The 24,624-nt window shown below is 40.8% G+C and overlaps 1 protein-coding gene across 1 annotated transcript in view; it reads left to right on the forward strand.

Annotated features, from left to right (window-relative positions):
- Nucleotides 1-24,624, forward strand: part of LOC115215704 (ubiquitin carboxyl-terminal hydrolase 37-like) — a 56,903-nt gene that overhangs the window by 24,622 nt on the left and 7,657 nt on the right. The window contains exons 9-20 of the mRNA XM_029784990.2: nt 7,040-7,230; nt 9,128-9,193; nt 9,361-9,480; nt 10,256-10,414; nt 11,486-11,557; nt 13,320-13,458; nt 14,676-14,741; nt 15,741-15,801; nt 17,579-17,797; nt 19,057-19,208; nt 20,402-20,459; nt 22,031-22,140. Of these exons, the coding sequence (XP_029640850.1) occupies nt 7,040-7,230; nt 9,128-9,193; nt 9,361-9,480; nt 10,256-10,414; nt 11,486-11,557; nt 13,320-13,458; nt 14,676-14,741; nt 15,741-15,801; nt 17,579-17,797; nt 19,057-19,208; nt 20,402-20,459; nt 22,031-22,140 (1,413 nt within the window). The remainder of the gene's footprint in view (nt 1-7,039; nt 7,231-9,127; nt 9,194-9,360; nt 9,481-10,255; nt 10,415-11,485; nt 11,558-13,319; nt 13,459-14,675; nt 14,742-15,740; nt 15,802-17,578; nt 17,798-19,056; nt 19,209-20,401; nt 20,460-22,030; nt 22,141-24,624) is intronic.

The following is a 24,624-nucleotide window of genomic DNA, read 5'->3' on the forward strand; positions in this document are numbered from 1 at the left end:
GGCTGACAGGTGCAGGAGTGACTGTGTGGTTAGTAGATTGCTTACCAACAACATGGTCCCGGGTTCAGTCTCACTGCGTGGCACCTTGGGCAAGTGTCTTCTACTATAGCCTCGGGCTGACAGGTGCAGGAGTGGCTGTGTGGTTAGTAGATTGCTTACCAACAACATGGTCGCGGGTTCAGTCCCACTGTGTGGCACCTTGGGCAAGTGTCTTCTATAGCCTCAGGCTGACAGGTGCAGGAGTGGCTGTGTGGTTAGTAGATTGCTTACCAACAACATGGTCCCGGGTTCAGTCCCACTGTGTGGCACCTTGGGCAAGTGTCTTCTATAGCCTCAAGCTGACAGGTGCAGGAGTGGCTGTGTGGTTAGTAGATTGCTTACCAACAACATGGTCCCGGGTTCAGTCCCACTGTGTGGCACCTTGGGCAAGTGTCTTCTATAGCCTCAGGCTGACAGGTGCAGGAGTGGCTGTGTGGTTAGTAGATTGCTTACCAACAACATGGTCCCGGGTTCAGTCCCACTGTGTGGCACCTTGGGCAAGTGTCTTCTATAGCCTCAGGCTGACAGGTGCAGGAGTGACTGTGTGGTTAGTAGATTGCTTACCAACAACATGGTCCCGGGTTCAGTCTCACTGCGTGGCACCTTGGGCAAGTGTCTTCTATAGCCTCAGGGTGACAGGTGCAGGAGTGGCTGTGTGGTTAGTAGATTGCTTACCAACAACATGGTCCCGGGTTCAGTCCCACTGCGTGGCACCTTGGGCAAGTGTCTTCTATAGCCTCAAGCTGACAGGTGCAGGAGTGGCTGTGTGGTTAGTAGATTGCTTACCAACAACATGGTCCCGGGTTCAGTCTCACTGCGTGGCACCTTGGGCAAGTGTCTTCTACTATAGCCTTGGGCTGACAGGTGCAGGAGTGGCTGTGTGGTTAGTAGATTGCTTACCAACAACATGGTCCCGGGTTCAGTCCCACTGTGTGGCACCTTGGGCAAGTGTCTTCTATAGCCTCAGGCTGACAGGTGCAGGAGTGACTGTGTGGTTAGTAGATTGCTTACCAACAACATGGTCCCGGGTTCAGTCTCACTGCGTGGCACCTTGGGCAAGTGTCTTCTACTATAGCCTCGGGCTGACAGGTGCAGGAGTGGCTGTGTGGTTAGTAGATTGCTTACCAACAACATGGTCCCGGGTTCAGTCCCACTGTGTGGCACCTTGGGCAAGTGTCTTCTATAGCCTCAGGCTGACAGGTGCAGGAGTGGCTGTGTGGTTAGTAGATTGCTTACCAACAACATGGTCCCGGGTTCAGTCCCACTGTGTGGCACCTTGGGCAAGTGTCTTCTATAGCCTCAAGCTGACAGGTGCAGGAGTGGCTGTGTGGTTAGTAGATTGCTTACCAACAACATGGTCCCGGGTTCAGTCCCACTGTGTGGCACCTTGGGCAAGTGTCTTCTATAGCCTCAGGCTGACAGGTGCAGGAGTGGCTGTGTGGTTAGTAGATTGCTTACCAACAACATGGTCCCGGGTTCAGTCCCACTGTGTGGCACCTTGGGCAAGTGTCTTCTATAGCCTCAGGCTGACAGGTGCAGGAGTGACTGTGTGGTTAGTAGATTGCTTACCAACAACATGGTCCCGGGTTCAGTCTCACTGCGTGGCACCTTGGGCAAGTGTCTTCTACTATAGCCTCGGGCTGACAGGTGCAGGAGTGGCTGTGTGGTTAGTAGATTGCTTACCAACAACATGGTCCCGGGTTCAGTCCCACTGCGTGGCACCTTGGGCAAGTGTCTTCTACTATAGCCTCGGGCTGACAGGTGCAGGAGTGGCTGTGTGGTTAGTAGATTGCTTACCAACAACATGGTCCCGGGTTCAGTCCCACTGCGTGGCACCTTGGGCAAGTGTCTTCTACTATAGCCTCGGGCTGACAGGTGCAGGAGTGGCTGTGTGGTTAGTAGATTGCTTACCAACAACATGGTCCCGGGTTCAGTCCCACTGCGTGGCACCTTGGGCAAGTGTCTTCTACTATAGCCTCGGGCTGACAGGTGCAGGAGTGGCTGTGTGGTTAGTAGATTGCTTACCAACAACATGGTCCCGGGTTCAGTCTCACTGCGTGGCACCTTGGGCAAGTGTCTTCTACTATAGCCTCGGGCTGACAGGTGCAGGAGTGGCTGTGTGGTTAGTAGATTGCTTACCAACAACATGGTCCCGGGTTCAGTCCCACTGCGTGGCACCTTGGGCAAGTGTCTTCTACTATAGCCTCGGGCTGACAGGTGCAGGAGTGGCTGTGTGGTTAGTAGATTGCTTACCAACAACATGGTCCCGGGTTCAGTCCCACTGTGTGGCACCTTGGGCAAGTGTCTTCTATAGCCTCAGGCTGACAGGTGCAGGAGTGACTGTGTGGTTAGTAGATTGCTTACCAACAACATGGTCCCGGGTTCAGTCTCACTGCGTGGCACCTTGGGCAAGTGTCTTCTACTATAGCCTCGGGCTGACAGGTGCAGGAGTGGCTGTGTGGTTAGTAGATTGCTTACCAACAACATGGTCCCAGGTTCAGTCCTACTGCGTGGCACCTTGGGCAAGTGTCTTCTACTATAGCCTCGGGCTGACAGGTGCAGGAGTGGCTGTGTGGTTAGTAGATTGCTTACCAACAACATGGTCCCGGGTTCAGTCTCACTGCGTGGCACCTTGGGCAAGTGTCTTCTACTATAGCCTCGGGCTGACAGTGCAGGAGTGACTGTGTGGTTAGTAGATTGCTTACCAACAACATGGTCCCGGGTTCAGTCTCACTGCGTGGCACCTTGGGCAAGTGTCTTCTACTATAGCCTCGGGCTGACAGGTGCAGGAGTGACTGTGTGGTTAGTAGATTGCTTACCAACAACATGGTCCCGGGTTCAGTCTCACTGCGTGGCACCTTGGGCAAGTGTCTTCTACTATAGCCTTGGGCTGACAGGTGCAGGAGTGACTGTGTGGTTAGTAGATTGCTTACCAACAACATGGTCCCGGGTTCAGTCTCACTGCGTGGCACCTTGGGCAAGTGTCTTCTACTATAGCCTCGGGCTGACAGGTGCAGGAGTGGCTGTGTGGTTAGTAGATTGCTTACCAACAACATGGTCCCGGGTTCAGTCTCACTGCGTGGCACCTTGGGCAAGTGTCTTCTACTATAGCCTCGGGCTGACAGGTGCAGGAGTGGCTGTGTGGTTAGTAGATTGCTTACCAACAACATGGTCCCGGGTTCAGTCTCACTGCGTGGCACCTTGGGCAAGTGTCTTCTACTATAGCCTCGGGCTGACAGGTGCAGGAGTGGCTGTGTGGTTAGTAGATTGCTTACCAACAACATGGTCCCGGTTCAGTCCTACTGCGTGGCACCTTGGGCAAGTGTCTTCTACTATAGCCTCGGGCTGACAGGTGCAGGAGTGGCTGTGTGGTTAGTAGATTGCTTACCAACAACATGGTCCCAGGTTCAGTCCTACTGCGTGGCACCTTGGGCAAGTGTCTTCTACTATAGCCTCGGGCTGACAGGTGCAGGAGTGGCTGTGTGGTTAGTAGATTGCTTACCAACAACATGGTCCCGGGTTCAGTCTCACTGCGTGGCACCTTGGGCAAGTGTCTTCTACTATAGCCTTGGGCTGACAGGTGCAGGAGTGGCTGTGTGGTTAGTAGATTGCTTACCAACAACATGGTCCCGGGTTCAGTCTCACTGCGTGGCACCTTGGGCAAGTGTCTTCTACTATAGCTTCGGGCTGACAGGTGCAGGAGTGGCTGTGTGGTTAGTAGATTGCTTACCAACAACATGGTCCCGGGTTCAGTCTCACTGCATGGCACCTTGGGCAAGTGTCTTCTACTATAGCCTCGGGCTGACAGGTGCAGGAGTGGCTGTGTGGTTAGTAGATTGCTTACCAACAACATGGTCCCGGGTTCAGTCTCACTGCGTGGCACCTTGGGCAAGTGTCTTCTACTATAGCCTTGGGCTGACAGGTGCAGGAGTGGCTGTGTGGTTAGTAGATTGCTTACCAACAACATGGTCCCGGGTTCAGTCTCACTGCGTGGCACCTTGGGCAAGTGTCTTCTACTATAGCCTCGGGCTGACAGGTGCAGGAGTGGCTGTGTGGTTAGTAGATTGCTTACCAACAACATGGTCCCGGGTTCAGTCCCACTGCGTGGCACCTTGGGCAAGTGTCTTCTACTATAGCCTCGGGCTGACAGGTGCAGGAGTGGCTGTGTGGTTAGTAGATTGCTTACCAACAACATGGTCCCGGGTTCAGTCTCACTGCGTGGCACCTTGGGCAAGTGTCTTCTACTATAGCCTCGGGCTGACAGGTGCAGGAGTGGCTGTGTGGTTAGTAGATTGCTTACCAACAACATGGTCCGGGTTCAGTCTCACTGCGTGGCACCTTGGGCAAGTGTCTTCTACTATAGCCTCAAGCTGACAGGTGCAGGAGTGGCTGTGTGGTTAGTAGATTGCTTACCAACAACATGGTCCCGGGTTCAGTCTCACTGCGTGGCACCTTGGGCAAGTGTCTTCTACTATAGCCTCGGGCTGACAGGTGCAGGAGTGGCTGTGTGGTTAGTAGATTGCTTACCAACAACATGGTCCCGGGTTCAGTCTCACTGCGTGGCACCTTGGGCAAGTGTCTTCTACTATAGCCTCGGGCTGACAGGTGCAGGAGTGGCTGTGTGGTTAGTAGATTGCTTACCAACAACATGGTCCCGGGTTCAGTCCCACTGCGTGGCACCTTGGGCAAGTGTCTTCTACTATAGCCTCGGGCTGACAGGTGCAGGAGTGGCTGTGTGGTTAGTAGATTGCTTACCAACAACATGGTCCCAGGTTCAGTCCCACTGCGTGGCACCTTGGGCAAGTGTCTTCTATTATAGCCTCAAGCTGACAGGTGCAGGAGTGGCTGTGTGGTTAGTAGATTGCTTACCAACAACATGGTCCCGGGTTCAGTCCCACTGTGTGGCACCTTGGGCAAGTGTCTTCTATAGCCTCAGGCTGACAGGTGCAGGAGTGGCTGTGTGGTTAGTAGATTGCTTACCAACAACATGGTCCCGGGTTCAGTCCCACTGCGTGGCACCTTGGGCAAGTGTCTTCTACTATAGCCTCGGGCTGACAGGTGCAGGAGTGGCTGTGTGGTTAGTAGATTGCTTACCAACAACATGGTCCCAGGTTCAGTCCTACTGCGTGGCACCTTGGGCAAGTGTCTTCTACTATAGCCTCGGGCTGACCAAACCCTTGTGATTGGATTTGGTAGACGGAAACTGAAAGAAAGTGGTTTTGTGTGTCTATGTTTGTCCCCCAACATCGCTTGACAACCGATGCTGGTGTGTTTACGTCCCAGTAACTTAGCGGTTTGGCAAAAGAGAGCGATAGAATAAGTACTAGGCTTACAAAGAATAAGTCCTGGGTTCAATTTGCTTGACTAAAGGTGGTGCTCCAGCATGGCCACAGTCAAATGACTGAAACAAGTAAAAGAGTAGAAGAGATAGGAAAACAATATTCTATTAAGTGATTCAGCTAGCTAAATATAGCCATGTAATCAAGAAATTCACTTCACATTCATGTAGTTCTTGGTTCAATCCCACTGCACAGCACATAAAGCAAATGCTTCCTCCGCTGTTGCTTCAGATTGAGATAAACCTTACGAATGAAAATTGGGTAGGTGTTAGGCCTCTAGATAGACTGTTCTGGCATAGTCGACCTTAATTCATGCCTAATTTTACATCACCACCTTACTCTTTGTTTCGGTCATTTGACTGTGGCTATGCTGGAGCACAGCCTTCAGTCGAGCAAATCAACCCCAATACTTATTCTATCAGCCTCTATTGCTGAACTGCTAAGTTATGGGGATGTAAACACCCCAGCATCAGTTGCCAAGTGATGGTGGCTGGGGGACAAATACACACACACATACAACAGGCTTCTTTCAGTTTCCATCTACCAAATCCACTCACAAGGCTTGGTCGGCCCAAGGCTATAGTAGAAGGCACTTGCCCAAGGTGCCATGCAGTGGGAATGAACCTGAAACCATGTGGTTGGTAAGCAAGCTACTTACCACACAGCCACTCCTGCGCCAATATATGTGTGTGTATTTACGTAGGATTGGTAGTCTGTCTGTTTATTTGACTCTCACTCTTTCTCTTTCCTTTCTTTCTGTCTTTTTCTTGGATCGTTCGTAAACGTTCATAAGAGAAAGTAGCAGTAGAAATGATTTGTAATGGTAGTAGAAAGAGGAAATTAGATTGTATTAGAGGGGAAAATGGTTATGTATGTAGTTTTATCGATTTTTTTTTTTTCGTAATTGGGGTGTTATTTTGACTGAAAAAATGCCCCTAAGACCTAAGTTATGGTATTTAGAATGTTAATTCCAATTTTTTCTTCCATTAAATTTGGAATTGTGTAAATGTATGAATTTTCAACATACATACCCACAGAGAAATCTGCCTTTAATAGTTAAGGTAATATTTAAAAAAAATAGTGGCATGGGTGAATTATAGCTTTGTATCTAAGAATTCAATACGAATTTCTTTAGATAATGCTGTCTGCCTCTCTTTCTCTCTCTCAACAGCTACTATGTTTCCATGAGTCTAGATTACCCTCCATGGACAATAAACCCTCTAGGACAACAGATGATGATTTAAAACTTTTTAATATATTGGAGAGTGGGGTAATTAACGAAGTGGGGGTAGTTGTCGTCAGGAAAATTGTCCTATGGTGGGGGGGTAATTGTCTTGATATAGTTTCCATACCCAAGCATAGACTCACTCTTGACTTCCTAGAAACAGCAGCCAAATTTCCTCTGCCAACTATCAAAGCCTGTTTCCTTAAAAGAATGACACATTGAATACTGTGGTCCTAGATGTTACATGAGATGATCTTGGCTAGAATGCTTTTGGTCATAGATCTGCTCAATCAAGATTAACCTAGGGCTAAACAATAACACACACCCATAACTACAATTGACTGCATTTTTTCTGTTTTTATTTATTTATTTATTTTTTTTTTTAGAAAGCCAAAATTGTTTAAAAAATAACTTTTTCTCTTTCTAAACATTGTAGGACGCTCATGAATGCTTGAACCAAGTCCTTGACTGTCTGAAAGAAGAAGGGGTCAAGTTGGCCACAAGTACTCCTACATCTAATAATTCCAGTTCCGATGATGATGATGACCCTAACTGCAGAGATACTTTCATTAACCCCACAGTTCAGAACTTCGAATTTGATATCAATCGCTCTATTACTTGTAAACGGTAAAAAGATACATCCTTAATTTTTACTAATGTATTTGAAACCATGTTTCCTGTATCTTCTCTCTCTCTGTATATATATATATATATATATATATATATATATATATATATATATATATATATATATATATATATACAGAGAGAGAGAGAGAGAAGATACAAGGATAGCGAGAGGTAATGCAGTACAATCGTTTTGTGCAACTCTATGGAGTTGCATGAAACGATCGTACTGCATTACCTCTGGATATCCTTGTTGCTTATTTTGATTTTAATCACCTTAGTTTGAAATTGTATGGATAATACCGTACTAAATTCTGGTGCCTCAACTTATGTACCATATTCATCTGAATCTCTCTCTCTCTCTCTCTCTTTATGTGTGTGTGTGTGTGTGTGTATATATATATATATATATATATATATATATATATATATATATATATATGTATCCCTCTTCCTTTCCATTTGCCTTTCCCAATCCTTTTTCCTCTTTTCCTCCTCCCAACACTGTTACCTTCCTCACTTTCCCTGTCTATTATCTCTTCTTCTCTACACTATTTCTTTCTCTCTCTCTCTCTCTCCACACACACAAATGTATGTCATTTCAGTTTCATGAATCTCTGTGCTCAAAAAAAGATCCTTGACATGGTTGTGAGGTAATAAGGAAACTTCTCTATGGTCATTCAACTTCTAGGGGAAGCAGCTAAGTCTCTCTCAAATCCCCCGCTTTTTTGTCTCTACTTATTGAATATTGTAATCTGAAAACAATCTGGAAAAAAGACAATGTGGTCATGGCTGGAATGTCCTTGAGTTAAACAAGTTGTATAACAGCTGCAACCAGTATGCTGTGTTAGTGTTGTTGATGTCGTTGTCTTGTGCATGTCTCTTGTTGTAGGTTCTCTCAACATCTTTCATCATTGAATGCTTATGTATTGTTTTAGTTTATTCGCATCTCCTTTGTGTGGATGATCCTAAAGTGGATCTTTTCGGTTTGAACGGCAGTGTTTTCTAGCAGTGTCATATGAAATTGTCACCCATAATTATGACCCTAGAATCGATCTATTGCATTTCAATCTGTTTTAGGGGTGGGGGGAGGGTATCTTTTTTTCTTCACAAATGTAAATAAACCCAATCTGTTTCTTAAACGAGGGACATATTTATACGGCACAGAATGTTTTTTTTACCTCAATGGACATCAGTGATTGGTTGAAATTGCAGAAATTGAAGAAAAAAACAACAAACATCTTACAAACTATAGAATTTTCTCAATAAAGCCAAGAGAAAAAGATGTTTTATAAACACATTCTATCAGTATACGAAGTTTAAAATTTTTTTAGTTACCTAGAAATTATGTTAAAATCTGCCGTTCAAACCGAAAAGATCCAAGTAAGTTTGTGGGAGGATATTTAATAAAAGTTGTGGTTCTTTGAACCACCAAGCCATTGCAGTATCTCATCCTCTCATGAGAAGGACAGATTGGAACTCTTAGCACTATGCATCATGTAAAGTTGCTAGAAATAGCAGCCAAATCTCATTCGGATTACACTTTACTTTCTTGGGTGGGGGACTCATTGGCGAATGTGATCTGAGATATAATCTGTCTGTCTGTACATATATATGACAAACTCTCCCATCAAAGACAATTTATGAGTGTTCAGTGAGAGGAAAAGAAAAGAAACCTAACCAAATAGACAATCAACAACACACATTACTATTGCTACCATTCACTTATATAAAGTGTGATCATGGTTGGAACATGTTTTGATCATAGGCTTTGGCTGATGAGTGATGACCTGGGGCTAAACAACTACTAATGTTGATTATAATGTACAACTGTCCAACATTTAACCATTTACTAATAGGAATTAGTAATTTTATTTTATTTTGTTTTTGTTTTTAGATGTGGTGTTGTTGTCTCTAAAGTTGAACAGTGTATAGATTTATCGTTGGACATACCAAAGGGATGGTGAGCCTAACTTTTGTATTTCTTTCTTTCTCTCTCTCTCTCATATTTGTAAATACAAGGCTAAGAGCAAAAGCAGTGTGACACACTGTAGTTCCATCATTCTTTTTGCTTCTGACTCTCTCCTCTCACTCTACTCTCTTTCATCAACTTTCATTCACTAATTCCAGCAATCCAAGCATTCAGGATGCTCTCGACTTATTCTTTGTCAAAGAAAATGTGGAATACCGATGTGCTAAATGTAATCATGATAAATCAGAAGTTTCAAAATGCATCAGTAGATTACCGAGGTAAGATAAATTACTTTTAATCTGTTAGCCATTAGTATGATTCACACATATAATTATATACTTATTACTTAACAGTGAAGGCGCATGGCCCAGTGGTTAGAGTGTCGAGCTTACGATCGTGAGGTTGTGAGCTCGAATCCCGGACCGGGCTGCGTGTTGTGTTATTGAGCAAGACACTTTATTTCACGTTGCTCCAGTTAACTCAGCTTTAGAAATGAGTTTCGACGTCACAGGTGCCAAGCTGTATCTGCTGTTGCCTTTCCCTTCGATAACACTGGTGGCGTGGAGAGGAGAGGCCGGTATGCATGGGCGACTGCTGGTCTTCCATAAAACCACCTTGCCCAGACTTGTGACTAGGAGGGTAACTTTCTAGGTGCAATCCCATGGTCAGTGTCGTGACCGAAGGGGGTCCCAGACCAGAGTACTTAACAATCTGGATTTCTCAGATGCAGTTAAAATTTTCCTTCCTTCCTTAAGTTAATTACCTCTTCTATATATGGTTCAAATATTTTCAGGAAGTGTAGTTTTGGTGACACCTCTTTCTTATTTTATGGACTTTGTCCATTGGAAGCTTTGAGTCTATTACAGTAGATAACATTATCTTTATATCTGGTGCTATGATAAATAACTAAATTTTTATTCCCGGTGTCACAATATAAGTTTGCTTGTATAGGCTTGGTGCCACAGTGTCACAAAGCATAGTAAACTTGTTCTGATAATTGAGGTATGTTGGTGTCTATGACAATAATGATAATGTTGATTATTTTCATTCCAGAGTATTAATTCTCCATTTGAAACGCTACACATACAGTGTCACAGCTTCATGTAACAGAAAAGTTATTCAGCATATTTCTATTCCTAAATATCTGACGCTGTCATCACATTGTTCAGAGACCATTATTCCAGCACCTTCTATTAATAGCCTTTTCACTAGGTAAGATTGCAATCACTTATTTTGTGTACACACACACACACACCTTTTTGTCTCACATGTCCATGCATACAGTGCAATAGTTTATCATAAAGGATCGACTCTATGTGAGCAGAAACTCATTTGACTTTTTTAGACTGATAATAATATTCAATAGAATTGTCATATATCTGCCAGCATAGCTGAGTGGTTGAGAGGTTTGCTTTGGTATCACATGATTAGGGGATTTGGTTCCACTTGGTGAATGCTATTGGCTGATGTCCTCAACCATAGTTACAGGTTGGTCAATACCTGGTGAGAGAAATTAGTAGATGGAAATTGGAATAAACACACTGTATGTGGTGTGTTATCATCATCATCGTTTAATATCCGCTTTCCATGCTAGCATGGGTTGGACGATTTGACTGAGGTCTGGCGAACCAGATGGCTGCACCAGTCTCCAATCTGATCTGGCAGTTGTCAAAGCATCAAACAAAATGCTTTGTAGTATTTATTCTGGCTTTTTGCCAGAATATAACAAATTTTGAACTGCTGGAGTCCTCTTTGCCTTTGATCTTTATTGGGATGATAAAATAAAGGACCAGTCAAGGGCAATGGATTAGCAGAATTTATAGAGCTTTAGATGGAATATTTTGAAGTATTTATTCTAGCTCTTAATATTCTGGGTTCAAACCTTGCTGTAGCCTACATGGATGGTAGACATAATCCATTTTCTTACCACCACCTGGCATCTTGGGTACCATTAGTAGAGTCTGATGCTGATGACTGTTGTAAGCACTTGGACCAGGTATCCAGTTTGAGGATTCCTTCTCTTTTCACTAGTCTTGGAAGCCAGGGCAATATGGTGATCTGAGATGTCTTAACAAAAAGCTGTCACCAGAGGTAAGAGAGAGTGCAGAGACATTCAATAAAGACAGCACAATGGGCATGAAGTTTAAGGTGAATTCCAAATTTACTGCTACAATTCTGTTATGCTCTTGGCTGGGCTTAAAATTTGGTTTGCTTTATTTGACTGAAACTGTTTCTCCTGTCCCAGTTAATGGCCTACTGAAATAATATTTGTGATATTTGCAGCCCACCGAAAGCCCGAACAGAAATGGAGAAAGATTCATCACTTTGTAGAAGACTTGAGTACACAGATTCTGTGTAAGTTGAAACGATTGATTTGCTTTTTTTCTGTAATCTTTTACTTGTTCGGACATTAGACTATGGTCATGCTGGGGCATCGCCTCGAAGAATTTTTAATCGATTGAATCAACCTCAATACTTTTTTTTTACCTTTAAAGCCTGGTGCTTATTTTATTGAACTCTTCTGCTGAACTGCTAAGTTATGAGTACATAGATACCAACACTTGTCAAGTGGTGGTGGAAAACAAACGTAGATACAAAGAACCCCTATGTGTGTGTGTGTGTGTGTATAATTAAGAGAAATAACCTCTATTAAGCAATTCAATAGTGAGAAACAATATCCACACCATCTCGAAAAAATTTAAATATACTACAATAAATATTTAAAAAATCACAAAATTATATGGTGTGGATATTGTCTGTCACTATTGAATTGCATAATTGAGGTTATTTCTTCCTAAATGTATGTATGTTTATGAGTTTCTTTCAATTTCTGTCTGCGAAATCCACTCACAAGGCTTTGATCAACTTGATGCTCTAGTAGAAGGTATTTGTCTAAAGTGCCATGCAGTGAGATTGAACCTGGAACCATATGGTTGGGAAGCAAGCTTCTTACTACATAGCCATTCCTGTGCCTTCTCTCTATGCAAATATGATAAAAATGATGATATTGAAGAGAGGTCATCTCAAGCTATGCTCATATTAGAATTGTTCCAAACAAAATACCATTTCTGCATCAGTTAGCTAAGTTGCACCTTACTCCCATGGTATCAATTTACAACTGAATGAACAAGAGTTGAGTATGAGAACATCATAGAACAGTGACACAGATGTAAACTACCAATCCTTCAGCTAAGTGACAATATCATATTTCCAGCCTCGCCTGGCCCCCGTGCGGCCGTTGCCAGCCTCGCCTGGCTCTCGTGCCGGTGGCACGTAAAACGCACCATCCGTCCGTGGCCGTTTGCCAGCTCCATCTGGCACCTGTGCGGGTGGCACGTAAAAAGCACCCACTACACTCGCGGAGTGGTTGGCGTTAGGAAGGGCATCCAGCCGTAGAAACACTGCCAGATCAGACTGGGCCTGATGCAGCCTTCTGGCTTCACAGACCCCAGTTGAACCATCCAGCCCATGCTAGCATGGAAAGCGGATGCTAAATGATGATGATGATCTTGGATATTGTTACAGGTGTAAATTTTAGTCCCGAACCTCATGGTTTTGGGTTCATTCCTGCTTGTGTGGAACTGTGGGCAAATATCACTGGTTTAAGAAGAAACTGAACAGAAGCTCATTGAGTGAGAGTATATGCATGTGTATATGTGTTTGTGTTCTGGCATCGTCTGCTTAAAAGAAAACATAATGTCAACCATAAAGACACGTCTGGCTGTTGAGCTGTTTGGTGCTCAACAGATCAGGAGAATAAGTACTTCTGTTGGAAGTAAATAAGGATTATCAACAGGAAGAACACCTGGCCTTGGAATATTGCCTCCATAAGTTCCATCTTCCCCATGTCAGTATAGAGTGAACATATAAAAAACCTCAGATGTGGTGATGTTGATAATGTTTTCACAAACATTTCCTAAAACTAGAAATGTATATCTTGTCTTTAAGAAATTTATTATAGCATCAAAGAGGATGTTTTTTCTTAAAAATCTGTTTTCAATTCTAGGTTCATTGTTTTTTTTTTCTCCTTTTTTTTTATTTATGTTTTTATGTAAATAATAATTTGCAAACTTTAACAATTACCAAAATCATAAATTTTTGTGTTTTCATTTTTCAGTAATTCAGCACATAAGAGTTCCTTATTTGAATCTGCAGAAAATGCTGATGATTTAGGTGTTGTCCCAATTTCAACATTGGCACAAGAATTCTCAAATAATATACAAGATGAGAACTCAACCAATCACACTGACAATAAAGTAACTAACTTTTTACTTTTAGTTTCTTTTTATATCAATTCTTTTATTGTTTGCACACACACACACACACACACACTGGACTACAACCAACTTGAAACATCACCTAATAATTTGAAGTGGATTACATGACCCCCCAGTCATTTTTGTTCAATAATTTTTCTTGACCTCAGATGGAGAAGAAATAAAGTTGACCAGGGTGTGATTTGAATTTAGGATATAAGGGGTTATAATCAAAACAGTATAAAAGTATCAGAAATATTAAATTTCTAAATATCTCATAGAGATATGTACGGTGGTGGAGCGATAGAGTGGTTGTATACTGTCAACTTAACGTGACAGTCCCGTAAGGGAATTACACCACCGCTGTTTAGCCCTAGGAAGCATCGACGCTTCCTGTCGGCCTTGACACATTTCCTGTGTCAAATATATAAGGACACAGGAAATGTGTCAAGGCCGACAGGAAGCGTCGATGCTTCCTAGGGCTAAACAGTGGTGGTGTAATTCCCTTACAGGACTATCACGTTAAGTTGACAGTATACAACCACAGTATAAATGTATTTTATCCAAAATTCCTCTGGTTCTGCAAATCTACATCTGAATGCTCAGTGGAAAAAAGGAGGCTCAGATGTTATAACAAATGGCCAATTGCTTGAAGCATGGCATATTACTGTTTCATCTCCAATCAGTCATAACTGAGCAGAACTCTGATCAAAGTTGCTCTTCCAGCCACGGTCATCAGGTCTTTCACTTGGACACCAAATATCAAGAATGGCATTCCCCTGTCTCCTCTTTTGAGGTAATGGCATGTAATGTTTTGGAAGACTTGATTGCTATTTCTCACAAGTTAAGCAATCAAATACAAACTTTCTTCATTGACTTGATGTGTGGGTTATCTGCCATGTTGGTTATATTGATTTAAAAGGTTTAAAATACATGAAAAAAATCAAAGGTTCTTTACCAGAAGAAAATCCAGAAACTTTGAGTGTGGGAAGTTGTAGCATATTTCTGGTCGTACTTAAAGGCATTGATAACATTAATGAAGTAAATAGCCTCAGCTAAGAATATTTAAAGCACAACTCAACAACTAAAAGTTAAAGATGGATTACTGTGGTAATATGAGAATTAGTCGCATTAATTGCAGTTTTAATCAGCACTTACATGCATTGCATGTCTACAGCTTAACTGAAAATGTTAATTTTGAAATTATCTATTTCTAGGAATCAACTAAAAGTCAAGATCTTTCTTTCTTCAATGATTTGGAATTTGGGCAAAATTCCAAATTGGTAAGTAGTTTATATTCTTGAAGTATGTGATGACTATTTTAATTCTATAATGCCTAAATTATCTATATGCATAAAAACATTTATTGGCCATTTTTTCAGTTTAATGGCAAGGAGTGTGTTTGGATTGGAATATGAAATTTTCTTACTCACAATCACACAAGCAAGTGATTTGATCTCGGATTGTGTGTTGAAGCTCAAGCAATTACAGCATGGAAGGCTTAAGTTGGCCATTCAAAAACACACAGTCTGTTAACTTCATGCGGCTCCTCTGCAATGAAACTGTGTCAATGACCAGGTCATAGTTATGCAACAGAAATTTTGACATCAAATAATGAATGAAATTAAAGTGAAAGTAACAGATTTTGTGTATTTTAGAATGGCTAAGTCTTCTCTGTATTTAGTGTAATATATAAGGCACTCCGACAGTTATGATGACAAGTGTTCCAGTTGATCTGATCAATGGATCAGCCTACTTGTGAAATCAATATGCAAGTGACTGCACACACACACACACACACATATGTTCCCTTAACGTAGTTCTGAGGGAGATCAACATGACAGAGAATGTGACAAGGCTGGCCTTTCAAAATACAGGCATATATATATATTTTCAACTATCAATTATCCTGAGTTCAGATCTTGCTGGAGTCAACTTTGCATTGTTGATCAGGAGTTATGGTGTGTTAAGGAGAGCAATACCATTAGTGGGGGTCCTGCCAATTACTTCTTCAGGTTCTTATATTACTGGCCACTGTTTGGACCATGTTATTGTCAGACTGGTTAAGCCAGGATAAAGAGAGTTAATAAGTCTTAAACTTTCAGTGAAATTCTTTCAGAGCTTGTCACACTACACATGTGAAAATTGGATTTCCAGTGAACTTTGTGGAGGAAACCCAACTAAAATACTCCACTAATGTGTATTGAACACCTTAATGTTTATGCATGTAAGCCACATTACAAAATATCCTTATTTCTATAATATTTCTAATTTGATTTCAGTTACCAGATTGCTGCAGTACACCTGAAGATAATTCTTCAGAGACAAAACCCGTGGAAAATGGTAAGTCTGGAAAACGGAGACAACTATTACATATTAAGCTTGATGGTGAAACATTTTGTAAAAATAGCTCCAAAACAGTTCCAGAGTAGAACTAAAGAGCTGAAGAAAATTATTCTACATGATGAATAATATAAATTCAGGGTGAATACTTGATAAATGTAAGCACCTGTATAGCCCGAAACATATGTACCACAACATCCTTTGTGTCCTGTTTTTCATTTATTTCATTTGATGAATAATATATGTAGGCATGGCTGTGTGGTTAAGGGCTTGCTTCTCAACCATGTGGTCTTGTCAGTCCCACTGCATGACACGTTGGGCAAGTATCTTGTGAGTGGATTTGACAGGCAGAAATCGAAAAAAAAACAGTGTATGTTTTTGTTTACCTTTGTCTTGACATCATTTGAATGATTTTAAATTGCACATCACTATCATACAGGCAATGTTATTAATTTCTTGTCTTTCATGGTGAAATATTGCCTTTGTTGGAAACGAGTAAAGGTTGGCAACAGGAAGGACATCGAGCTGCAAAGAAAAAGAATTTGCTGCCACAAATTCCATCTTTAAAAGATGATGATGAATAGTATGAATGAAAGAAATATTTAAAGCAATATTATTAAATCTATGTTCACTGCTATAAATTGTTTCAATTAAAAACAGTGCATGAATATATAATTCAGAGATGACATCTGTATGGAAATCTATAGTTATGTTAGTGTTGATAGAATCCATAAAATGTTACCCATGTCTGATTTAAAGCATGTAAATAAGCTATCAAACTAAAAATAACTCACCGGCAAAGACTCATAATCCTAAATGTTAGATTTCTTCTCTTCCTACAGCAAAATATTTTATTCTGCTTTGCAAACATTTTATAGATTTTCTGTTTGTTGATATAGACCATCATAGCTTTCCCTATATTTTACACTTTCAATTAGAAATAATTAAGCGGTGGAAACAAATATTGATTGATTACTAATAGTATTTTTCATTTTTCTAGTAAGGAAGGGAAACAGTATATTTTTATAATAATTTACTATCATTATGCTTCATGCATCACTATTTCAGTAACTTCAATGAAGTCTGTTCACTGATGAGGTCAGAATAAAGCCAGAGAAATCTCCAGTTATTTCCTATGCATGATAGAAAAACGAAAATAACATTAGTTATTGATAAATATCATTTTTTTTTTTCTTGAGCATATAGTTTATTTCCAGTTAGCTTGTAAATTCGTCAGGCAATAAAAGTGAAACATTAATTTTACTATTACTTTTCACGTTGATCCCAGTATTAGGAAAAGTGCACTGTCTCTATATGTTGTAAGAAACAACTAAAAGGGTTGGATGACATGAAGGATCGCCCCGACTGGCCTCCGTGCCGGTGGCACATAAAAAGCATCATCCGATCGTGGCCATTGCCAGCCTCGTCTGGCACATAAAAAGCACCCACTACACTCACGGAGTAGTTGGCGTTAGGAAGGGCATCCAGCTGTAGAAACATTGCCAGATCAGACTGGGCCTGGTGCAGCCTTCTGGTTTCCCAGTCCCCAGTTGAACCGTCCAACCCATGCTAGCATGGAAAACAGACGTTAAACGATGATGATGATGAGCTGATGTAGTCAGAATAATACCAGAACATGTCAGGAAAGATTAAAACAATCATTGACTAATATTTTTTTTCCCCTCCCAATGTACATTTAGATTACATGCATTAAATATGTTCCCAAAATAACTACCAGTCAAAACATTCAATTACCTCTCAATTTGTTTATTTTCAGGTGTGAAGTATTTAAGTAATGATGATCTGTTTAGCTTGAGTGAAGAAGAACGGATGAGGTTAGCAATAGAAAACAGCTTACAGTTGAAGACTGAAATTGAAGATCACAACACTTCAGCTGTGCAATGGCAGCCAGAACAACACCAGTCAATGTTTAACACAGAGTTTGTAAATGGAGAGAACTCCGTATTACCAGAGAATGAAAATAATTCTTTGTCTTGTAAGTTGTTGTTATTAATTATTTATTATCATTAAAAGTGGTGGATTTGTAGAATCATGAAGTGCAACAGAAAAATTCCTTATGCTATTTCTCCTAGCATTTTACATGCTGAGTTCAAATCCTGTTTTTGCTAATTTTGCCTTTTGTCCCTCTGGTAGTGATGAAAACAAAGTTTTGGTGTTTCAGGTATCAACTAACCCTGTCTCCTCCAATTAGTGGCTTTCTACCTAAATTAGAAACAGTAACTTTTCTTCTGGTTCTTTATAGTCCGAGTTGAAATTCCATCAAGAAGTACCAGTTTGGCACTGGGGTTGATGTATTCAAATTACTCCTTCCTATCTCCAAATTACTGACCTGGGGCCAAAATTAGAATGATTAATGCTACGAATATCTTTGGATTGACAGAATGCGAGTAGAGCATCAAACAACATGCTTCATAGTATTTGCTCCGACTCTTTATGTTCTGAGTTCAAATCCTGCTGAACTGAACTTTGCCTCTCATTCTTGTGGGGTCAGTAAAATAGAACACCAGTCAAGTATTGAGGATCAATTTGACTAATTGCCTCCTCAACATCATAAGCGGAAAGTGTAACCTCTCGAAAGAGCTGTTCTTCATATTATTTATATTATTATTTAACACCATGCATCATTTTCCAAGTAATTTTATCTTAACCTTTTTGATGCAACTTTATTCTATACTGTTGTCTCCCCTATCTTCTCTAATTCCCCCTTTTTTCCCCTTCACCGTTTTCTATCTGTCTCTCTCTCTCCACCTCTTTCTCTTTTTCTTTGCTTGTTGCTCGCATGTGACCATCGTCCATCTTTCTTTTCTTTCTTGTATGGACATTCTAAGGACTGGATGTCACCTATATCTTTCTTTTCTATCTTTTCTCTTTTCAAAGAAAATATTTCAGCATTCACTATTTTCCCCTCGTTCATTTATTTTGGTATTTATGGGAGCAACTGTCTTTGAAGACATTCTTTGTATTACTTGTCCATTTCTCTCTCTCTCGTTATTTGTGTATTTAAATCATTTGTTTTTGTATTTCATTTTGTACCCAAATATGCATATATATTATATTATTATAATACATGTATATATTATATTATTATTATAATATATATATATATATATATATATATATATACACACACACACATACAAGTGTGAGTTGGTATATATTATCCTCATTACAAAATACTTATGAATTTCCACCTCCATTGTTTTCCTATAATTTTTTATTTTTATTTAATTAAAGGTTATGATGCAGAAAACAAAGAGAATCAACAACCTACACAAAACGGCAAGACAGATTCAAGTTTGATCCCGGTTCTAGTAAACGGTCCTCATGAAAATGGTGAAGTTAGTGGCAAAACCAACGGCAATAACATACCTGTTGTGGATCTTGAGGTAGATTGCTTAACTTTCTTTGTAGTTCTTTATTGTTGCCAGCTGGGTTGGTGCAAAATGTGGAAATATGCAACTTTAAAATGTTCTTGTGGAAAGTTAACAAATGTTCATATGTGTGTCAGCAGTAGACTAGCACCCTCTCCAGAAGATTTAACTCGCATCTGTTTAACCTGTTTTAGCAATTTGCTCAACAAATTTTCTGTAGTTACAGATTACCAATATATATGATGCTATATGTGATTATATTTAAGTGAAAATATCTATACAAATCTTATTACCAAGTTGATGATAACATAATTTCACAAGATAAATACTTGTACACGATCCTATATTATAAAGCATATGCAATTTGTTCCTCAACTCAAAATATCTTTTCTGTGGTTAGGAAACTTCCTTTTGTAATTATGTAATCTTGACCTCAGTCCCACTGAGTGGCACCTTCGGCAAGTATCTTCCACTATATATTTCTTTACTACCCACAAGGGGCTAAACACAGAGGGGACAGACAAGCGGATTAAGTCGATTATATCGACCCCAGTGCGTAACTGGTACTTAATTTATTGACCCCCGAAAGGATGAAAGGCAAAGTTGACCTCGGCGGAATTTGAACTCAGAACATAACGGCAGACGAAATACGGCTACGCATTTCGCCCTGCGTGCTAACGGTTCTGCCAGCTCCCCGCCTTTATCTTCCCCTATAGCTCTCAGGGCAACCAAAGCCTTGTGAGTGGATTTGGTAGATGGAAACTGAGGGAAGCCCAAAATGTGTGTGAGAGAGAGAGAGATCTCCTTGTCTTGATGTCATAGGATTGTAATACAAGCAGTGTCAGCGGTTTCCTTCATTTCCAATCTTCTGTGAAAACATGTCCAGCTATGGGAAAATATTATATTGCTTGGTAACAGTAGGAGCATCCAGCTACAGAAAATCTGAAAAGTGGAAGTTAAAATGATAATTATTTATATATATAATCATAAAGCACCCAGCACACTGTTGAGTGGTTGACAATTAGGAAGTGCATCCAGCTGTAGAAACCATACCACAACAGACGATTGTAGTCAGGACAGCTCCCATGTGTCAGCATGAAAAGTGGATGTTAAATGATGATGATATAATACATGAAACTGATGTTGTATTTCTATCCCTCAATATGTTTTCTTGTTATAACAAAAAAGAAAATATTTGTTTACTTTAGATTGGCGTTAACCAAGAAGAGGAAGATCTGAAGAAAGCTAAAGCTATGAGTCTTTATGGTGAGTAAAGTTTGTATTGATCTTATTTGCTGAGATATTGGATTTCACTCTTTTCACCATCACTAACATTTTTAAATTTTTTTATTTGAGCATAGATGAAGTAGGATGGTGTTACCATTCTCCTTTTACTCCCTTTTATGTCAATTCACTCCAGCAGTAAAATCATGCAAATAATCATATCTAGCAGCATTATATAGCTAACCCTTTCAGTGTGTAGTGTCAATACATATCTTCACACACACACACACACACAAATACACACATCACATTTGAGCCTTTACAAGGTTGCTTGACCTAGCAACTGCAAACCAAATTTCCCTGAATATTACAGAGGGTTCATTGAATAATGTAGTCTATAGTATGGATGTGTGTGTGTGAGTGTGCGCTACTGTCTTCCTGCCTTGACATCATGATAGTTGTAAACAAGTGTCACTGTCATGCAGGTGATGTCCTTCATTGCCAATCTTCTATGAAAACATGCCTGGTCATTTGGAAATATTACATCACTTGAGAACAGCGAAGGTTGGCAACAGGATGGGTGTCCAGCTGTACGAGATCCACCTCAGTGAATTCTGTCTGACCCATGTGTGCATGGAAAAGTGGACCTTAAAAAGACAAGCTATATATATATATATGTTGTATTTAGGAATGGTCATGTTGCCAGTTTAGCCAATAAAAACACATGCACTATTTTTATTGGCTAAACTGGCAACATGACCATTCCTAAATACTACAACATCTGTTTCAACACACGATTTCACATCAAGAATCTTGCAAAACAAATATATAAACGTGTGTGTGTGTGTGTATATATATATATATATATATATATATAAACACAAGCACGTACACAGTAAGGTAGTGGAACGGAAACTTTGTAGCTTTAAAAGGTTGTGGCATGTTATTTTATTTATGTCACAATTTGTGGATGATAACATCGTTGGTTAGAGTTTGTAATGGATCAATCACTGGTTTCTTGTATTTCTGAACATTCGAACGTGGCCGTTGCCAGTACTGCCTGACTGTCCCTCGTGCTGGTGGCACGTAAAACTACCCACTACTCTCTCAGAGTGGTTGGCGTTAGGAAGGGCATCCAGCTGTAGAAACTGCCAGATCAGTTTGGAGTCTGGTGCAGCGATCTGGTTCGCCAGACCTCAGTCAAACTGTCTAACCCATGCTAGCATGGGAAGCAGATGTTAAACGATGCTGGGGTGGCATTTATAACTTGGCAGACTTTGAAGTGCTTTTTTTATTTTTGTAGTGTGTGTGCGTGCATGCTACTGTTAGCATCTCTCACTAGCATACCTTAGTAGAAGATATAAAACACACGTACATACATGCATGTTTATACTTTGTGATATTGTTACACTCTTACTTTTTTGGATTCAGAAGCTCAAGTTCTGCCTTTTGTCTCTCTAGATTTGATAAAAAATAATAACCAATCAAGGAGAGGAGATAGGCAGAGGGTCATTCACTAATAGAAATCTTTACTCAAAATTTGTCTTTTGTGTTTATAATATGCAAAAAAAAAAGAAGAAAAAAAAACTGAAGATCATTATTCTTGTTCCTAGATTTAAATAATGATGATGAACTTCAGCCCTCTCCTGCAGAATTTGGGGTTTCTGTTGAAACATTGAAACGGTCAAAAGAAGAAATTGAAATACTAAAAACTAATGCTGTGGTAATTATTTTTTTTATTATATTCTAACAACATTAATTGCAACTATTATTATATTCAAAGCTTTACTACTTCTTTCTCAAACTAAAACTTAGTTTTGAAAGAAACTTTTATGGTCAGCTCCTTGGAACTTAGATTTAATTAGTTTAGTTCACATTATTTGTTATATTGATAGTTCTTTCTCAAGCCATACCTGGCTTGTAGGGCTGGTTTCCTTGGCGTATAGGTTCCCCACCTGGACGGGACGCCAGTCCATTGCAGGTGAGATGCAAGATGCAGGAGGAAAGAGCGAGAGAAAGTTGTGGCGAAAGAGTCAGCAGAAGTTTGCCGTTACCTTCTGCCAGAGCTGCGTGGGGCTTAGGTGTTTCGCTCATAAGCACACACATCGCCCAGTCTGAGATTCGAACCTGCGATCCCTCAACCGCGAGTCCACTGCTCTAACCACTAGGCCATGTGCTTCCATTTGTTACGTTACAGGGGGTGAATTAATGTTTCTCTCTCGTCCCCCCTCCCTCATTGTTATCAGTGGTTTTACACTGGTTTTCCCATGCTGGCATGGGTTAGACTGTCACACACACCTGTATATTATCATTAGCTTAATATTCACTTTTCTGTGCTTGCAAAGCCCCCATCTCTTTCCAAGCAAGGTAACATTTACCTATCCTTCAGGCATAAACAGCATGAAGACTGGGTGTGTTTTTGTGGAAGATAGCATGCAACAACATTGCTTGTAAGACTGGTCAGCCCTGGGTTATAGTAGAAGAAACCCAAGGTAACATACAGTAATAATAAACCTACAATCACATGATTGTTAAATTATCAATTTAACCATTTACCCATGTCTGACCCTGTGTATGTTTAGTGCATGTAGTAAATTTCATGTTAGTCTGCAGGTATTTAGAAACAGTAGTCAAGGAAGTTATCTTTGGTTGTCTCACAGCAAAAGTCCACTGAAGATTGCTGCTTCAAAATATTTGGGCACCATTGTCAACCAACAGTTAACAGCAAACCCAAGCAATATATATAAATAAGTAAATATATATATATGAGTGGCTGTGTGGTAAGTAGCTTGCTTACCAACCACATGGTTCCGGGTTCAGTCCCACTGCGTGGTATCTTGGGCAAGTGTCTTCTGCTATAGCCCCGGGCCGACCAATGTCTTGTGAGTGGATTTGGTAGACGGAAACTGAAAGAAGCCTGTCGTATATATGCGTATATATATATATGTGTGTGTGTGTCTGTGTTTGTCCCCCTAGCATTGCTTGACAACCGATGCTGGTGTGTTTACGTCCCCGTCACTTAGCGGTTCGGCAAAAGAGACCGATAGAATAAGTACTAGGCTTCCAAAGAATAAGTTCTGGGGGTCGATTTGCTCGACTAAAGGCGGTGCTCCAGCATGGCCGCAGTCAAATGACTGAAACAAGTAAAAAGAGAAAAGAGAATGTCCTTTATGTATCCTCAAAGAGAGTTATCACATGTTGTCAAGTCCAGACTTCTTGCAGGTCATTTTATGGGCGCTGGGGATGTTACAGAACCATGACCTATCCATTTATTTGGAAAAGTGTCATTGAGATAATTTCGCACAGTGAGGGCATAATGTGCCAGAGCTCCATCTTGTTGAAACTAAATCTCCTCTCTGATTCCAAGTTCGAGTTTCGGTATAAACCATTGTCGTAACACGTTTAGATATGAAGTGTGGTTTACTGGCCTTTCAAAAAAGTTTGGTTCAGTAACAAGATGTGCATTAAGTGCTGCCCACATCATGATATGCAGAGTTGTATTCAATTTCTTCATAATAATGAGGGTTCTTTTTTGCCCAGAAGTAAACATTTTGTGCCTGACTTGAACAGTGAATTGCGCACTCGTCCATAAACGTCACTTTTCCTTGGGAAGGAATCGTATTTAATAACATAACATATGGACAGGTAGGGACTTACAGGCCACTGTGCATACACACAGACACACACACTCACAATTTTGTGTCTGTTTTTCTATTATGACCTGAGTTGGACTGGTCTACTTTCAACAGTCTTGCTACTTACTGACAAAACTTGTTTGTCCATTGTTGTGGCTAGATGCTCTTACTAGCATAATTCATTTCACAGAACGAACTGGTTGCATTTTATCTTCTCACTGGCTTCCTATATGGGTTGTCTTCATTATTGTGTCACATGTAATCTAGTACAACTTGTTAGATGGTTGAGATGTCAGCATTTAAACTGGCACACTTAGTAAATGTGATTCGGGGAAACCCAGCAGCATAAAAGTATTACCAATTAAAAAGGTGGACAAACGTAGCATAGTCAACAACTATTTAATAATTAAAATAAGGATTCATAAATTCCAAGTGCCAGCCTCGCCTGGCCCCCGTGCCGGTGGCACGTAAAAAGCACCATCCGATCATCGTGGCCGTTGCCAGCCTCACCTGGGCCCCGTAAAAAGCACCATCTGTCCATGGTCGTTTGCTAGCACCGTCTGGCACCTGTG

The sequence above is a fragment of the Octopus sinensis genome, linkage group LG9, assembly GCF_006345805.1.
Source record: "Octopus sinensis linkage group LG9, ASM634580v1, whole genome shotgun sequence".
Lineage (NCBI taxonomy): Eukaryota > Metazoa > Mollusca > Cephalopoda > Octopoda > Octopodidae > Octopus > Octopus sinensis.